Here is an 18,224-nt window from a genome sequence, read left to right as displayed (position 1 = left end):
GCTCTTCCTTTCTGCCAGGAATCGTTTTTTGTCTCTTGCTAATATGTTAAGGTTAGTTATTTTTAAACCCAGCTTCTTTTCTCACAATCCTAGTCTTTCTGCTTCACGAAGGCCAAGAGGCCACCAGAACCTTACTTACTATACTGCGAAATGGGCACAATTCCAAAGGCACAGATCTCTGCTGCCACCTTCAACCCTCTACTGTTTTTCACAAGCTGGAAACTGTGTGGGTCCTCAGGCCACTGTCTCCCCCAAATCTTGAGCCCCGTGCCTCCTGCTGGCCTTGACAGTAGGAAGCCCTGTCATGCACTCAGGCCTCTACTTCTCCTTGTGACCTTTTCTTAACGCTAGGCCTTGGGGGATGGGGGCAGGATGTCATGATCAGGGCAAGATCATCGTCCCCAGAGCAGTCAGAGGCAAACTCAGATCTGAGGCTTAGGGAGCCATGAGGGAGGGTCACACAGGTGAGGCCAGGGACCAGGAAAACCAAGCTAAGGCTCAGGAAGCCTTGTGAGTTATCTGGGCCATGTGGCAGCATCCAGGCAGGAGAAGGGCCTTGATCAGATGCTACCCATCCAAAGCAGACAGTCCCCAAATCCAGGAATTACAATGAGGCACTTGGTCCCACACCTCAGTCCCACTCCATGGAAGGCATCAGCACCAGATATCAAACAGCTGTGCCCGTCCCCATCAAGCCTCAGCCTCCCAGTCTGTAAAATACAGGCTCCAACTACAGATTCCGATGCTAGAGAGCAAACAGGCCCACCAACCAGGCCTCTGTTGCTCTTCTTCAGACTGACCTTGTGGCTTCCAGGGATGTGCCTCAACTGTGGACTGAGTGTCAAATGGGAAGGAGTTACGGCTGTGGAGGCTCATGAGAAGCCCAAAGGAATGATGCTGGCTTCTTGTCAGTAACACACACTGTCCCTGACACAATGCTGTGTCACTTGACAAGAATACAAATACACTCTGTCCCTGACCCCATTCTTGCTCCAGCTCAGGACAACTCTAGGCACCTGCTCATCTAAGCCAGGTCTTCTCTCAAGGTAATTACACATAGGATTCCCCTCTGTGTGGGAACCATTCCCAACCTGAAGCTTCCTATTTGTGTAGTCAGGAATCTAAGTCACCAGAACACATCTTTCCATTTTCATCATGAGTCCTCCTTGTCAACAAAGGCCAACAGGTCCAGAGATCAAAACCAACTTGTTGTGCATGCAGAATTTGCCAACACACCCTACTACCCATACCTTGGAAGGCCAGAGCTCTAAGCTCTGAGTGTGGAATGCAGGCTGCTGCACTGTGTATTCAGAGCGAGTCCTGAGGCTCACTCCCTGGGGGACAAACAGAACTCAGCACCAGCAGAAGCAAGCAAGGGAAATGGAGTAAGAAGGCCAGAGCCCAAAGGGAGCAGGAGTGGGAGTTAATGTATGAAAAAAAAAAAGTATTTTCAGTAATAAAGCACAGGGTAGGGTGGTGAACGTGACTTCTGGAAAGGGGAAAGGATCAATCCAGGAGTTGGGAGGCTGAATATGATCAAAGTACATTGTATGCACACATGATGTTCTCAAAGAATAACATTTAAAAAACATAATAACAAAATAAAAAGGAAGAAAGCCATAGCCCATCAGCAGAGCTCCAGCTCCATTTCTGACTGAGTCTGAGAGAGAGGGCACAGAGCTGCTCACTGCCGTTCTGTGGGGCTGACCCAGCTCTGTCCACGTTGAAGCTCTCTAGAGAATAGCTGATTCTTCAAACCCTTAACATTACATCCTTCTTCCTAAGTGAGTCTACATCACCCATGTCTGAGATCCCAGGACAGAAAGGGCAACCTGGACCCCTCCTCCTGTTCTGAGGCACAGAGGGGGCACCAAGCACAGACACAGGAGAGAACTCACAAGGGGGCTCCCTACAGTGAGGTCAACAGGTCCCCCAGGAGAGGGCTGGTTATAGCAGGAGCATCTATTTTCTTTCTATCCACCACGGTTACCAGGTATTTTCCAAGAGCAACACAAGCTACTATAGTAAATTTCCTCCCACCCTAAGAGGGCTCTAGCTCCTTCTGGACAGAATATCTCTCAGCACATACATCTGAGCCCATTAGAAGGTGACTAGGGCTTTCTCATAGCTTATATTCTGTGAGTCTGTGTGGCACTACTGTCTATATAAAAACTAGAACACATGTTCTGAGGCTGCCACAGATAGAATGGCAACTCTGGCGAACTCCTAGGAGACAGGGCACCCGCCTCCCAGGAGGCCTTGCACTAAGCCTGGACTACTACTTGTCAGAATGTGCCCAACTCTACCTCAATATTCTCCAAGACAGGAAACACTGTATGTACAGTGGTCAAGCTTTGGGCAGTTCACTTCATCTTACCATTCTTCTGCAAACATTCAAGAAAGAAATCTGGTGGGGGGTGGGTAAGGTGGGTTGTGGTGGTGGGAGAGGAACCCAATCCTCTCCTGAAAATCCCCATTCATGGCAATTCAACTCAAATTTACACTTTGGCAACAAGAACAAAGACACCCCTGGTTTCTGTTTACATTTTTATCCCTGCCCTGTGTGCCACTGTTCCCAGTCTGGACACCTCTTGTCTTCAGGAGGAGACTCGACTGGGATATAACTATGGAGATCCCATGTGTGGGTCCTTGGGACAGGCCAGAGCTAGATTTCTGTTCCTATAGCCGGGAACTTCTCTGCAAATGACCTAGAATGTGAGGTGGGGACAGACAGGTAGGTCCACTGGCGACCCCAGTTCTAGTCCTCGAAGGCTGGTGAACTCTGGATATGTGGCCCCTGGTTCCCGATCTGTCAGGTGTGTCTTAGCTCTGCTTTCCCAGGAGGAGTGCTGTGAACATCTTGTTGTGCTAGCTAAGAGCTGCCCCTTTAGCTAACCACACACCAGTGTGTGTCAGGTGTGCAGGCACACACGAAGCTGCACGTGAGGTCTTTACCTCCACGGGCAAACTCACTCTGATTAGTCTCATCTCACAGACTGGAAAACTGAGGCTTGGCAAGGTTTCCTAAGTCATTCAAGGCTCAACCAAAGCGGGGGTCCAGCCCTGGTCTGACTCACAGTTCACTGGGCTGGCCAAACTCAGGGTGAGGCAGACGGCGTGAGGGTGAGGTACTAACTACATGTCATTACATATCACACAGTTAAGAATCATTCCCAAGCCTAGAAGCCAGGGGGAAGACTCTGAATGTCCTGTCAATGTCACATGTCACTCAAAACTCAAGGGCAGACACACTCTGGTCTGTGAAGCAAATGCTCTGTGGAAAAAGAGGATTTTCCTGGAATAAGGCACTTCGCTGCCTGCTGCCCCGTCTGTATTACCAACATAGTGACAGAGATGGCACAGCCTACAACCTGAGACGTCAACTATGGCTCTATTCTTGTCTAGCTGGCCATCCAATGTCTTGTAGCAGGTCTTGTTTTCAATTCCTACTTATCACTGACTCTTAGTAAAGTTGGATGGAATCTTCTAGAAAACAGAAAGTTACAAATTACTTTGTCCACAGAGACAAAGGGACTCTAGGAAAGGAAGATAACCCCAAGGGGTTTTCTTCTTTTGTCCCTGTGAACCAGTACTAACCAGTTTTACATATAATGAGTCTACTGCCTTATTCAAAGCCTTTTAAATCCCCTGTGCTATATGCTAGCTTCTCTCATTCTCCTATGTCTGGCCGCACTACCTCATCCCCACACACATGCGCTTGGTGTGTGTTTGTGCAAGAGTCACACTTCATGGGACACCCACAATGCCCGCCTGGCCAATGGTTAGCAAAGCAGCCCTTGGAACCCCGTGGCACACACAGCATTCCCAGAGGGCAGCGCACTGCAGCGGCAAACAGGTACCTTGGTGTCCTGGCGGCTGCGAGAAGCCAGGGCGATCTGCCTGGCCAGCTTCAAGGCTTCTATCCGCATGACAGCAAACTCTAATTCCTCCTGCCCGAGGGGTAGGGGTGAGCAAACCGTAGGGAAATGCATCAAGACAGACAGAAGGTTCTCCACATTCAAGAATGAATGTGTCACACATGACAGGTACTTGTGAAAAAACATACGCTCAACTTTCTCTCACAACCAACACCTCAGCAGATCATGAAACAGGGGTTTAAATTCCTTTTTGAGAGAAAAAAAAAATCACCCCTTTGAAGGTCTGTCAAGGAATATCATACAGTCAAATGTGAGCTAAGTTTCAAACCAGGACGGCAATTTTTACTCTATCATATTCCTTGATGGCTTTCCTTTTCTTTTTTTTAAAGTTGACCAACATTTGCCGTAAATGGCCAGGCATGTCTCAGAATCCTGTTAACAGTCTCTCTAGGTCTGCCTCACTTCCTGGTCGAGGGGATGGTAATGTGAATGGTCGATTTCCACTGTGGAGATGACTGCTCTCTTCCAGGTGTAAAACTGAGTCCAGATGTTATCTCGATGGGAATCTGAAACTGTCTTAAACAGCTTGGTTCGACCTGGTACCTCCGCTTTAGAAAATAAGTCATAAATAAGCAGTCCCTGGGGTTATCAATACATCTGGAAAATGACTATTGGGACCAATTTCCCAATAGAAATAGAAACCGTCTGTTCAATACGTAATCACTAATTTTTATCATTCTGGCATCCTGGATATAGCACACACATATATCAGTGTCTGAGAGGAAAAGATTTCATCTGGAACATTCCCAGTATTGCATCATTAAGTCCTGCCTCAGCTCAATTTGGCTCAGGGGTTCATTTTCTACTGAGGTTTTGACAAACTCCAAAAAGGTCACATGTGGGCTACAAACCTGAAGTTTCTGGGCAAATACTGGGGGGTTCTTTTCTGCTAAATCAGGCTCCAGATAGCCAAGTGCACCACAGAGAGAAGCAGGATGGGCCAGCCTGCTGAGGAGGGCATCTGCAGAGGCAAAGGCACCCTCTGGAGCTGTCTGAAGGCCGGCAGAGAGGAAAATGGAAAATAGAGGAGACATTGATTTCAAGCAAGGACCATACATCCATACACAGCAGTGCTGCATTAAGGCTAAAGAGAACATCAAATAGAGGCTGACACTCCGACTGTCATCCGGACCGTGACTAGCAGGCCCAGCCCCCTCTCCCAAGAGCAGAGCCTCTGATCCCCACCCTCCCCACCCCACAGCCCAAGCCACCCTTGTTACCAGAGGGAGCCCCACAGCCACTGCTCTTTATTTGAAAATCTCCATGAACGAGAGATAAAGCTAGTTGATTGGTTTTCAGAATTCCAACGTCAAAGAAACAACACCAAGGTTAAGTATCAAGGAAAGTAAGGTTTGAGTCAGGGCCACTTTCAATAGCGAAAAGGTAATTTCAAACAAAAAGTTATCTCCTAATAGATTAGAAAGACTTCCAAATCACAGGGCAACTTTGCCGGAGATGAAGCACGGCCAAGTGTACCACAGACTTGATATGCCAGATGGGTTCACATCTAGATCCTTTTATTGTTCACTAATTGTATTTCCAGTATCCAACCTGGCATCCAATAGAGCAGGTGCCCTGTAAATGTCTGCAGCATGAGACAGACCAAATTGCTAATATAGGACAAAAGCAGCATGCCAAGTCAGTATCAAACCTGTCTGACGACGGCTAGGAGGGAGGCAAGAGAAGTGAAAATATAATTGATCCATGTTGGTTTGAGCAAGACATGGGGAAGGCTCTCCTGTGGAAATTGCACCCTCTAGGGAAAGCACAGGTGACATGCAGGGGACAATGACCTCTCAAGCTCAGGGCTGTGGATCCTGCAAGGCTTCAGGAGGGCTCGGGAGAGGAGACACTTTAAGTCTTGGACCATGAACAAGAGAAAATCTCCTACTCTGAGACCCAGGAGAAAACCAGCTGATCCCCCAAAAGAGGATGTTCCTCTGTCTCCCCTTCTTTGCCTTGTTATACAGGCTACAGAGGCAGGGGCTGGCTGATCATGGCTCCAGCGTGCCCATCAGTCCAGTTTCAAGAAGAAGAAAAAAAGAAACCAAGCCTTAACAAATAAAGCAGTTGATGGAGAACTGCAGTCATCTCGGGGGAAATGAAAGAAAGGCCTTCCCCTCACTGTGAGATGTGGGCTCTCCTAGGCTGTGGTCCAGGGGCCTGGTGAAGAGTGACCACAAGGGAGGGTACAGCCACTGAAGCTGTCTTCAGACAACACTTACGATTTCAATTGCTTCTGCGGGGGTGCCCAAGGCCATGGCCTCCAGCTCCTTCTGGGAGGATTTTTCCGGCAGCTGCAAGAGAGGCTCCTGATTGGAGGCCAGCCCTCTAGGGACTGGATGCTGGAGCTTTGCTGTTGCATTCACCAGGGCTTCGGTGTCCTCAAAACTCGACCTGAGGAGACAAAGTCAAATGTTAGGGTCTTCTCCTTGGAGACTCACCGAAGTCTATTAGGAAGCTCTGGAGAAAGAGATATCCCACAAAACCAAGGACTTTCAAGTCTGTGTCCACGGAGAGACAAAAGCCATGTCTTCATCCATCTAGAGGCAGGCCTTAGTCCACTGACAAGGGAGGCACAGAATACAGAGGCCTCTGTCAAGAAGACTGAGCCCTGAAGTTTAGGGACTAGCCAGCTGCTTGCTGGTATCTGAGGGAAGGCTGTGTCTCACACCCACTTTCCTTTCTTTGAAGATGGACGTATGCACCTTTGAGAAGATGAAGTGAGACTGTCAGATGCAGAGCATTCAAGACAGTGCCCGCCACATGGGGCCACTCCTGGAGGTGACATCACTCTCACCACCAACACCTAACCACCCGGACAGACATTAGTCTGCAGGGTCCACAGTAAGTCTCAGAAACCACACCAAGAGCTCCCCGTGCAGCTCAGTGACAAGGCAGGCATCTGGTAGATGGGACCACTCGATAGTAGGGCAATGCTTCCTACTTCCCCAGTCAAAACTACACCACCCGGAACGTGGGCCCGGTGACACCCGAGTTCATTAATAAGTATCTGTCGTGCATTTTACACGTGCCAGGCACTCTGACATGGCTTTCCATACATCATCTCCTAGAAACCAGGTTCCCTGTGTCCCACTGCTCGGGGAGGGGCTGACAGTCTCCTTTAATCTCCCTAAATCCCTAGAGTCACTTTATTTCTCTCACTTTACACAGAGGGAAACTGAGGCACCAGGACACCCAAGTAACTCCCACCAGAGCTGAGACTTAAGCGCTCAGTGTTGTACCACACTGCCCCTACTGGACAGATGACAAAATAAAGCTGGGTGTAGTCTGTCTGTCATCTGTCTGTCTGCCTGTCTGTGTATGTGTCTGCTAGAGGATACTGCCAGTCAGTTGCCCCAACCTCATTCAAAGGACCCTGGAGTACAGAAGTGATGCGTGTGACTAAATTACGGGGGACCTGCAGACATGGGATGGAATGAGGTCAGAGTAACAGTGGGAAGGCACACAGGGACTTGGGGGCTGCCGGCCTGAGACACTCTCTCATTGTCGAGGTCATACCCTGAACATGGAGTTGGGGAATCCGACATCCGGACCGGAGGAGACTTGACGGGGCTCTCCTGAGGGGTGTCAAACATAAGGTACAAGGCCTGCTTCTTCGGAGTGTCATCGTCCTGCTGCAGGAATCAAAGTCACACACACATTAGCTGGGTACAGTGGCCTGAATATGCCACCCGAGTGAAGGAAGCACTCGTCAACAGGGAACAAGCGAGCCTTCAGTTTTCTCAAGTTCTTAGAGGAGGAGAAAGCAGGAGGTGACTAGGAGAGGGCCAGGGAAGTGGGAGGAAAGGGCTGTGGAGGCCTAGGGTGGGAATAACCAGCCAGGCTGGTGCTGCCATGTGCCCTGTTCAGTCCTCAGTGCGCATGGGCCACAGTGGCAAAGACCAGTGCTGAGGCTGCAGAGCCAGCCAGCCAAGCTCTTAGTGCTCACATCAGACTATGGGATGGCAGCGAGCTGACCCCAGTGATGAACACTGATACTCAGGCCTGTGGTGGTTTAAATGATATGTCCCCCCAGTCTTGGGCATCTGAATCCTTGGTCCTCAAATGATGGCATTTGGGAGGCTTAGGAGGTGTGGCCTGGCTGGAGAAGGTATATTACTGGAGGTGGGTTCTGAAAGTTTAAAGACTGCTTCTTGCTTGTGGTTTAAGATGTACCTCTGATCTACTGTCATGGACTCTGACCCTCTGGAACGTAAGCCCAAATTAACTCTTCTATAGGTTCCCTTGGTCACAGTGTTTTATCACAGTGACAGAGAAGTAACTAAGGCAGACCCCAAAGAAAGGTTTCTTTTCTTATTGGCTGGGCAGGAGGGCCACGAGCAGACACTGTAATTGGAGCCCTGGAGTCCATCCATGTTCAAGGCCTACAAGAGAGCTCGGGTGGATTTGGGCACTGACTACGAAGTGTGGCTAGCAGGGAGGATTAGGAGTTATCAGTAAGGTGGTCAGATTAGTGTTGCAAGGCCTGGAGCTTAGGAATGAGGACTAGCAGCTCTAGGCGCTGGGACAACTCGGAGGGACCCTGTGCAGCCTTGCTGGAGACCCCACAGAAGCCCCTGCCAGGCCAGTGTACAGGAGGAACTCACAGGTAAGGAGGAGCCAAGCTTTTCCATGTATTCAATTTCATAGGAGTTTCTGTAGTCCAGCTCTGAAAACAAACAGGCAAGGTGAGTACAGGGAAGACAGAAGGACCTGGCCTGGCAGAGCACTCAGGGGCCATCACTGATCGAGTCCTCAGATCCAGCCTCCAGAGAGGCATGGCTCAGCTATTTTCAGTCTGCAAGCTTCCTGTGTAGGAGAGTTGGCCCTTGGAAACGTGACCGAGACCCAAGGAAATGAAGACATGTGTCCACACACAGGTTAGCAATGGGCAGACCCAAGAGCTCAGTTTGGAAGGCACACGTGCTTTGGGGGGTCTCTTTTCCCGGCTCTCAAGGGCTGCACGTAGAATGACATCTTGGAACCTGCCCCTCTCTGTGGCTGTGGGGATGCTCACTGTCCTCAGGCTATGTGAGGAGTCCAGAACACTCCTTTAGCTTTGCTCTGTCGGCTGTCCCCCAGTGTAGCTTTGAGGCTTGTGTCTGACCTTTTGAGAGAATATCTTACCAAAGCTGGTTCTAGGGATCTCTCTTGAGGTCCTGTAATCTGTTACTTGGAAGAGTATGTGGGTTCAAGGCCTGCCTGGGCTACAATTAGGTTCAAAGACAGCCTGGGCAACTTAATAAGGAGACTTGCCTCAAAATGGGCAGGGGGATGTACCTCGGTGGGAATGCTTGCTGAAAATATACAGTGCCCTAGGTACCACCTTCCTAGTACATGGATGGAAGGATTGAAGGAAGGAAGGGAGGGAGGGAGGGGGGGTGAGGGAGGAGGGAGGGAGGGAAGGAGGGAGGAGATCTCGTATGCTTTACATTCTAAACCTCAGAGAGTAAGCCCGCAGATAAAGTCATGTGCAATTAGCCCCTCTCACACCAAGCCACACCAGGCCACACCAGGCTAGGTAGAGTTCCACCATAAGCACCAGATGGCACAAGTCTTTAGAACTCCAGGGAAGGCTGAGCCACTGAAGGATAGGGCTATTTCACACTGCAGAGGTCCACAGTTTTAAAGAGTCCTCTTATATCCAAGGACCACTTTGGAGACTTACTCCAACACTAGGGCATGGAGAGACAGAGAGGACCTAGCTAACCGCTGGAGCTTTGCCAAGGAATGAATGCCCCAGGGTCTTCTTCACTTCTAGGACCAGCAAAGTCAACTGACCAGACTTCTCTGAACCCACTGACTCAACGGCAAATGAAACACCAAGTGCCATGCTGTCCTGGATAAAATGGCAAGGTGGTGGCAGCGCAGGCCTTTAATCCCAGTGCTCGAGAGGCAGAGGAAGGCGGGAGTCTCTGAGTTTGAGACCAGCCTGGTCTATAGAGCTATTTCCAGGACAGCCAGGGCTACACAGAAAAACCAGGTCTCGAAAATCAGATCAAAACAAAACAATAACTACAGAAAGACAAGGTATAATAAAGAAGCCCTACAACGAATGTGAAGAATTACAGCCAGACTGGCTACTGCTCATTCCAACATTTGCCTCTAGACACAAGCGACTCATTTTTTAAGGGAGATGGATGGACAGAGAGCCTGGAGAACTATGAGGAGACAAGGTACCCACCCAGACGGACACCTTGCCCTCTGCTGGATGTAGGAGAAGGAGCTGAAGCAGGTGCATATAGGGAGGTGGAACCACCAGATGGCTATGCAGATCTGTGAGTCTAAAAACAATTGCTCAGGGCTGCAGAGATGGCTCAGCAGTTAAGAATATGCAACACTCTTCCAGAGGATGAGATCTGGTTCCCAGCACCCACACTGGACACAGGCTCACAAGGCCTGTTACTCCAGCTTTTGGGGAGCTAATTTCCTCTAGATTCCCAGGGCACAGACACGATGCACATAAGCTCAGGTAAGCATACATTCACACATAAATAAAAATAAAAACAGAGAGAACAAAATAAAAGCAACCGCTCTGAGGGTCTCCTGGTCCCAAGGTCTTAGAGACAGGCTAGCCTAACATTTCTAATCTCCTTAGAGAACAGTTTTGTTTCCATGCCAACATGCCTACAAACAGCGCAGAAGAGAAGGGCAGTCATTAAACAGGTGAGTACACAGAACGGTCGATCAGAGTGTGTACTCACCGGGAGATTATGGAAGCAACCCAGGAAGGTGACATTCAACCCAGACAAGACAGTGCAACTCCATGGATAATTGCTAAACTAGTGTCCTCTGGGGTTTTGAAATAGCAAAGACTACTTAAAGCTCTTCAGTGATGCCTGTGCACCAGGTAGGAAGGAACCAGTTCGCACCCTCACCCTACAAATGAAGGCAGGAAGCCTGATCTATCCCCACCTCAACAGCAGAAAAGAACTACAAAACCACACAGACCCGGCATGCGCGGAGCTCACCCGGTCCTCTCAGCGCTAAGCCTCTGGTTCCTCAATCCTAAAAGTGGGGACTACAGGATCTACCACAGAGCTCAGAGAAAATGAAGCCCTGTGTATAAAATAACAGCCCCTGATTTACTTCTCTCTCCTATAGAATTACCATTGTTGTGAATGTGTGCTCAAACAGTAATTACGAGGTCTAACCCAGCATTTCCTTTTCCTGTGGTTGGTGACTTCTGTATTATGAAGTCTCAGACCACAGCTGCAGCCCTGAACTGAATCATTCTGAGACTCACATCAGTGTCCCAGATGTCTGAAGCGCAGAACAAAAGGGAAGACCTCACGCGAGGGTTCTACATCCAGGGTGTGTCACAGAGATGAACAGAGCAAGGCCAAGGCCTCCCAAAGGTATAGTATCCTCATGTGGATGGATTCTGTCACTCAACAGTTAAAATGGATGGTCACTTGCCAAATCTTTACTGATATTGTCTCGGTGGCAAGTTTAAGAGAGTTCTGTTTCAAAGTTAGATATATTACTACTTGCTAAGTTCATTCAATCATTCATTCTCTCTCTCTCTCTCTCTCTCTCTCTCTCTCTCTCTCTCTCTCTCCACCTCCCCCACCCCCACACACACTCTCTCTGTATGCATGTGCATATGAGATTTCATGTGTGTGAATATGGCTGTGTGCACAGCACAGTGTATGCATGAATGTCAAAGGACAAAGGACAAGCTTAGTTGTCACCCTATGCCTTCCACTTGTTTGAGGCGGGTTTTCTTGTTCTCTTTGGTTTCTTTAGATGAACATGGCAGACCATCTGATCACTGCACTTCCTGAGACTCTCCTGTCTCTGCCCCCTGTTCTCTGCTGGAGTATTGCGTCAGGGTTTTACAGAGGTTCTTGGAATTGGTCCCCAGGCCCTCGTACTTGCATAGCAAACGCTTTGAACCACTGAGGCATCTCTCTATTTACTGAAACAATTGTCAAAAAGTTTAGTGAACTGTTTTAGTTCATGACCAACACAATGCCAAATCAAATGCGTTTTAATTCCAATACCAAGCCCAAGCTGGCTTCTAAATGCTTTTTTTCTGGTATTTAGAAGGTTTCTTATCTAGCTCAAGAGAGGTGAGCCATCAGGGAATTGGAGATGCTATCCAAGTGGGCAGTAAAAATACTTGTGTCCAAATGATCCTGGTAAGTCTGGAACATTAGGCTTCTCTCTCCTCAGGCCCCTATGCTTCATGCAGTGGCAGGCACTGCAGAGATCACGCTGACTGAGCCGACGCTCCGCTGTTTATCTGCCCTGGCCTCGCATTGTTTTGATCTCAAACCCATCTTCAGCTCCTATGATGTTCACAGTAGTGTGGAGACATGGAAAGGAGTCAGCTGTTGCCTTCAGGAAGCAAACAGCCCAGTAGTGAACAAGAAATGCACACACTTCTTCATCATGGTCTCAAGGGCCCCCAGATCAAGCATTAAGGGCAAGCAGGGGAAGGAGTGGATATCCAGAAAGGGCTCGAGACAGGCAAAGGTGGGGAAGGAGGGTGAACTTCTCTTGTTTCTACCTTCCAGACTGCTGGGACCTAGTGTTTATGCAGGGGTTCACAGATGTACTCTGCCAAGTGAGAACACACCATCCCTGAGTCTTATTCAAAACCAACGACCAGAGAGAAAGCAGAAACTGAACACGCAGCATAAAGGTAGACACCGAGGTAAGGCAAGTGGTTGGGACCTTCCCAAAGAAATCAAGTTCTCCTTGGCAAGCAGGGATGGGGGTGGGAGTGTTAAGCCTCTGGCTCCAGGCTTGATTAAAATGCATGGCCATATTAGTTGCCCATCCTGTGGGGTACATGAATAATGTTGGCACCAAAAGACCCAGAGGTGGGTTGACCTACAGTGAACGTTCAGTGTGAAAAAGTTCCTTTGGAGCCGTGCCTTTCAGAGCTACAGAAGGTGTCTAAGCCATACAGCCAAGAACAGGCAAGTGAGGGTTTAGGGTCTGGGTTAGAAGGTTTTAGTCTGGTTCTCAGCAGGCATTATAGGGTCCAGGGACAGCTGCTCTCAAGCCATAGCTTTGCATACAGTGGGAGGCGTGCAGATTGTCACACGGGGAACGGTTACCTGGCTGGCAAGAATCTTTTCTGGGTCTTTGCCCCCTAGGGTCAGTATTCTCCAAGGCAAGGTGTGGGTCTGGCTGGCCACTGAGTTGCTTACCCTCCGAGGGTGAATTGAATTTGGTCTCATTTACAAAGTTAGATAGGTCTGAGGGCTGCGGGAAATCCTGTTTGTCAGCATCCAAGTCCACTGTCATACATGTCCACTTCTGGCTAGTGACGGCCAACTTTTCCTCATCTGTGGCGTGGACCACGGTAGAGACTGGAGGTGCTTCCGGTGTGGCAGCTGGAGTGGGGTCCTGTGAGGAGACGGGACAGCCTTTTCTTTTACCCATTCTCCTGATCAGAAACTATGCCCAACCCCCCAAGCCAGAGAAACCCTCCGTCTGTTCCCTAGGACTCTCTCTGATCCAAGGGCCTCTCAAAGAAACACCTTTCCTCCATGGATCTCCTTCATTGATGGCTGATTTCAGGGAGTGACCATGAGTAGGTCAAATTAGGATTCTTTCTGCAAGGTCTAGAGATGTGACTTTATGGTACAGTGTTTACCTTGCAGGGGCACAGCCCTGGGTTCAAATCCCCAGCACTGACGATAACAACAAAAAGCCTTGTACAGTGGTTCACACCTGTGATCCCAATACTAAGAGACTGAGGCTAGCCTGGGCTACGTATTAAGTACCAGGCCAGTTGGAACTACAGTGAGACCCTGCCTCTAAAGGAAACAATATGTCTCTATCTTGGTTGTCAGACAGCCCAGTTAGTTTTACGGTAGTAATCAGCAACACTGTCTAACAGCCCTCACAGCCATCCTTTTGAAGAGAGAAGGGGGTTTTACTGCCACTGTACAAGGCAGGGAGAACTCAGAGAAAAGCTACAATTGGACCTGAAGCCTCCCATGCCTGGAGCTAAGGTCCTGGTTCCACCTCGTCAGCAACTGACACTGGCTTGGATCTGAAGATCAGATTGTCTCATCACCCAGAATAGTAGTAACCCGGCATGAGCTTGTTAGGAACACAGCTAAGAGGGAAAGCTTTATTTCATACGTGTGTGTGTGTGTGTGTGTGTGTGTGTGTGTGTGTGTGTGTGTGTGTATGCCGTACCCATAGAGGTCAAATGAGGGTGTTAGAACCTTTGTACAGACAGTTGTGAACCACCATGTGGGTGCCGGGAACCGAACTTGGATCCTCAGTAAGAGCAGCAAGTGCTTTTAAACACTGAGCCATCTCTCCAGCCCCCAACCTGCCATTTCTTAAGGGTAAGCTTCCCTCATTTTTCTGCTGTAATTCTGATAACAAAAATCTGTTAGTCCCAATACATATTCAGTTTTCACCCATTTTTCCTCACTGTGTATCCACTGATCTCAAAAGAATCTCTTGGTCTGATACAAGTTCTCAGCAGGTTCAACAGCTAGAACGGACTACAATTCCTGCCGTAAAATACAGCCAGCTCTTACTTCACGGGTAATTCCCCTCAGCACACACTCTAATCCCTGCCAGAGTGAGTTCTGCCTGTTTTGGGGTGTGTGTGTGTGTGTGTGTGTGTGTGTGTGTGTGTGTGTGTGTGTGTGTGTGTGTGTGTGTGTATGTATGTGCCTGGTGTATGTGTACACACAAAGCAGCATTAACTCTGTGCTCAGCAGTGTAATGCTGAAGGGATCAGTACCTGAGAAGGCGGATCAGACAGAGGAGACCGCTTTGGAGACTTCTTCACCCTAAATGTGTCACTGTAAATAAGACAGGAAATATTAAAAACAGGGTCACGGGTCATTCATTCCCAAGCACCTGGTTAACTTCCCAGCCCTCCCGCCTACCAAACCCCAGGTAAAGGGATCCATGGCAACAGCTCATTGAGACTTTTAAACTGACAGTACTTTTGCCCCCAAGGGAAAGACCCACCAAGCTGGAAACCTTTAAAGACAAGCCATTTTGGAGAGCTGACCCAGAAAAAAAAAATAGAGCTAAATTTAACTAACCGTTCTTACTTTTATAAAAGCAAAGTGGTGGTGAGGAGACTAATTTCTGAGCCAATTAAGGTTGGGGGAGGGCTGCAGGCTTACGACAGTAATTAGCAGGATCCAATTTGCACATGTGCAAGGAGACACGGCTCTTAATGAAAAGCCAGAGGAGCCCACACGGAAACAGAAAAGTTCTGGATCCTGTGGGGATCCCGTGAGTCCTTTGTACTCCCAGGAACATAGAACACAATGGGTCCTTCTGCTCTGGAAGACACTGGGTAGGAGTCTGATAGGAGGCAGAGGTGAGGAAGACAATATTTCACTTCTTTCCCCTGGCTATGGTTAACGGACCAGATTCTGCACTCTTTTTTTCCTTTCTTTTCCTTTTTTTCTTTTCCTTTTTTTCTTTTTTCTTTCATACAAGGTAATGGAGGTAGAGTGTCAGACTGGCCCCAGAAGAAAGGGATAGGTTTAGCATAAGCAGTACTGTTTGGTTTAGCATAAACAGCACTATTCCGGTTAGCATAAACAGTACTCTTTGGTCCATTAGTCACTATGTTCTTGGGGTCATTTCTATAATCAAAAATGAAGGCCTCCAACCTGCAAACTGACCCTTCCCTTCTAGTTTCCAGCCCTTCCCAGTATGGTTTTAGGATCAGCCAGAGCATAGATGTGGAGGACGTGGGTCCCTGCCTTTAAATCCACCACACAACTCTGTTTTCCACATTAACTAAGTAGGTACGGAAATCTGGCACCCAAGTTCCCTCCTTATGTACTCTCAAAAATAAAACACTCCAACAATGGCATTTGATCACTTAAAAAAAATACCTTAAGTAGGCATTTAGTGCATTGATGGCGTTTACCATAAAACAGCCTAGTCCCAACAGAAGGTAAATATTTATTCATGCATATAAATATATAACTGTTTTGTGGTTGCTAAGCGACTAAATGCTCAATAAGCTGCTTGGGTAGGACAGCACTGGGAGATTCCGTGCTCTCCGGGGTAGGGGAGCTGCCAGAAGCCTGGGTCCAGGTCAGCTTCCCCTGTAAGGGCGGCGGGGAGAGAGCACACAGATCCAGAGCCCTGGCTAGGATACAGAGCACCAGAGGCAAACAGGTAGCCAGTTGCGTTAATGCCTGGCAAAGCTACCCACAGATCTGAAAGGTTAACATCCAGCCTGGACGTAAGTGACCAGGAACATGGCCGCTCTAGCAAAGATTTCAGCTGTGGGCTCCACACCGAACTGACCGCACGTTCTTCCCTTGGATTTCTCAAAGTATGAATTTGCAAGAGTCCCAGTGGTAGGTACTTCACAACATTAAGAACCAGCCTTGCTGGTGTCTGGCCAGGCTTCTCGCAGTGCTTACTATGAAAGCATCCCGCTATCACTACAAGCCGTCCCCGCCAGCCCGGCTTACAACAAAAAGGAAGGGAATGAGGAGTTAAAAGGCAATGTATGGATTTCTGATAAGAGTTAGAATACATAAAAATAAACCAAGCAGGGGGAAGGGTTCTGTTACCAACAAGCAGGCAACGTGTGTAATCACACTGATGTTTTCTCAGCCAAGCAACCTCATGCTAATCAAAGTACCAAGAAGGAACAGAAAGGTAGCCTTGAGTCCAGGGGAGCCCTGCCCCCACCACTCCCAACCTCTACACAGAAATACAGCAGCCACCACAGAGAAGGGGGGAAGGGCTACGAGCAGGAGCAAGGCAGAAGCCCCACCCTGGGTGCAAGAAGCAGATCACATTAAATTTACTTACAACAGAGAACACACAGACATCACATCTTCAACCATCCTAAGACAAGAAGACAAAGAAGAGAGACAGACAGAAGGAACTGACAAAAAGATAATTCTGCAGACACTGGGCACTAGTGGGTTAGGATGTAGCCATCCATAGCGGATTCTGCTCCAACGGGGCAGCCTTCTGGAAGGGGCTGCCTGGATACAGCTTCCTCTCCTCTGGCCGCCCAGAGGGTTGGTACCTAAGAGCCCTGCCTCCCCATGTAGAGTCTTCCAAATCGGCAGACCCACATGTACAAAGGGTGAGACCAGGATGCAGGGTCAGCTTGCCCAACCTTCCTGAGCTCTGACGAACTAAGGAGAAAGCGTCCGGGGATGTATTAACATTGTCTTAGGTCAGAAGAAGGGAGTGGCTGCCAGGTGATTCTCTCCAAGTTATGGTGTCGAAGCGTAGACATCTGTGGGTATTGTTCCACTTTTAAAAGAAAGTTCTATGTTGATTTGGTGAGTGGGGAGGTAGGAAGGGTCTGGGAGGAATTCAGGGAGGGGAAACTATAATGAAAATATACTTTATGAAAAATGTCTATTTTCAGTAAAATAAAAATTATATATATAATATGTAATATAATAATATATAATCAAATATATAATATAATTCAATATAATAATATATATATATATAGTCAGGCCAAGTAGACCCAGAGGGGCACTAGGGCATGGTCCTCTGCCCTGGGATGAGGGGCTTAGTCTCTTCCACCTGATTAAATTATGGTTGATGCTTCTTCCCAAGAGAGTCTGTAGCAAGCCTGCACATGTTTTTCAGGATGAGTGCCAGGGCACCAACACATCTAGGGGCAATGTCTTTGGCAAGCGTTTGTGGACAAAAGCCATTCTTCCTAGGGACTGTAGGTCTGCTTCCCCCACCCAGGCTGCACGAATGTCTTCTGGTCTTAGAGCGACTTTCAAGTCTTGTTTGAAAAAGATGACCACCAGAGAGAAGGCAGGCAGCAAAGAGCCTGTTTCTTTGTTCCATTTTGTCCTGTTCCTTTCCTTTCCCCTTTTCCCTTTCCTTTCAGTCAGGGTTTTTCTGTGTAACAGTCCTGGTTGTCCTTGAACTTACTATATAGACCAGGCTGACTTCAAATTCACAGAGATCCACCTGCCTCTGTGCTGGGATTAAAGACGTGTGCCACCATGCCTGCTTAAAGAGCCTATTTCTTGCAGGCTCATCGGAGGGCAAGAAGCATCTTTCCATCGGGGATTCCTGCAGCCCAGGACCATATGATGTCCCTGAGTTAGGAGGAACAAACAACTGCTGTTCATTTTAACATTATTTTGCAGGGCGTGTATCCCAGTTTATCCAGAGGCATAGCATATGCTAACCAGGGAAGAGTTGAAGCCTCCAGCAGGAAGGTGGCCAGGTGTCTCCTGTCTGCTCCTTTTCTCTGGAGCTTCACATACTCCCCAGGAGTTGAAAGGTCATCAGTGGGTAAACATAAAACTTCAAGCCACTGACTTA

General features: G+C 48.4%; 1 protein-coding gene and 1 long non-coding RNA gene across 48 annotated transcripts in view; one reads left to right on the top strand and one right to left on the bottom strand.

The window, feature by feature from the left end:
- Tacc2 (transforming, acidic coiled-coil containing protein 2) overlaps nucleotides 1-18,224 on the bottom strand; it is a 211,725-nt gene that overhangs the window by 16,546 nt on the left and 176,955 nt on the right. For 10 of the 47 annotated variants that reach the window (XM_063263499.1, XM_063263527.1, XM_063263507.1 and 7 more), the window contains 8 exons: nucleotides 16,725-16,760; nucleotides 14,668-14,728; nucleotides 13,013-13,304; nucleotides 8,549-8,610; nucleotides 7,461-7,576; nucleotides 6,164-6,335; nucleotides 4,790-4,930; nucleotides 3,861-3,950 (listed from right to left, as the gene is read on the bottom strand). In XM_063263499.1, coding sequence (XP_063119569.1) covers nucleotides 3,861-3,950; nucleotides 4,790-4,930; nucleotides 6,164-6,335; nucleotides 7,461-7,576; nucleotides 8,549-8,610; nucleotides 13,013-13,304; nucleotides 14,668-14,728; nucleotides 16,725-16,760 — 970 coding nt within the window. The remainder of the gene's footprint in view (nucleotides 1-3,860; nucleotides 3,951-4,789; nucleotides 4,931-6,163; nucleotides 6,336-7,460; nucleotides 7,577-8,548; nucleotides 8,611-13,012; nucleotides 13,305-14,667; nucleotides 14,729-16,724; nucleotides 16,761-18,224) is intronic. The other 37 variants (XM_063263617.1, NM_001004415.3, NM_001004418.3 and 34 more) reach the window with 14 other exon arrangements.
- Nucleotides 9,357-18,220, top strand: LOC134483936 (uncharacterized). Its single transcript, XR_010061150.1, has 2 exons — nucleotides 9,357-12,603; nucleotides 17,930-18,220. It is a non-coding gene; the product is annotated as an uncharacterized LOC134483936 (long non-coding RNA).

This window comes from Rattus norvegicus, chromosome 1 (assembly GCF_036323735.1).
Source record: "Rattus norvegicus strain BN/NHsdMcwi chromosome 1, GRCr8, whole genome shotgun sequence".
Taxonomy (NCBI): Eukaryota; Metazoa; Chordata; class Mammalia; order Rodentia; family Muridae; genus Rattus; species Rattus norvegicus.
The sequence above is the reverse complement of the archived record's forward strand: the minus strand, read 5'-3'. Positions and strand labels throughout refer to the sequence as shown.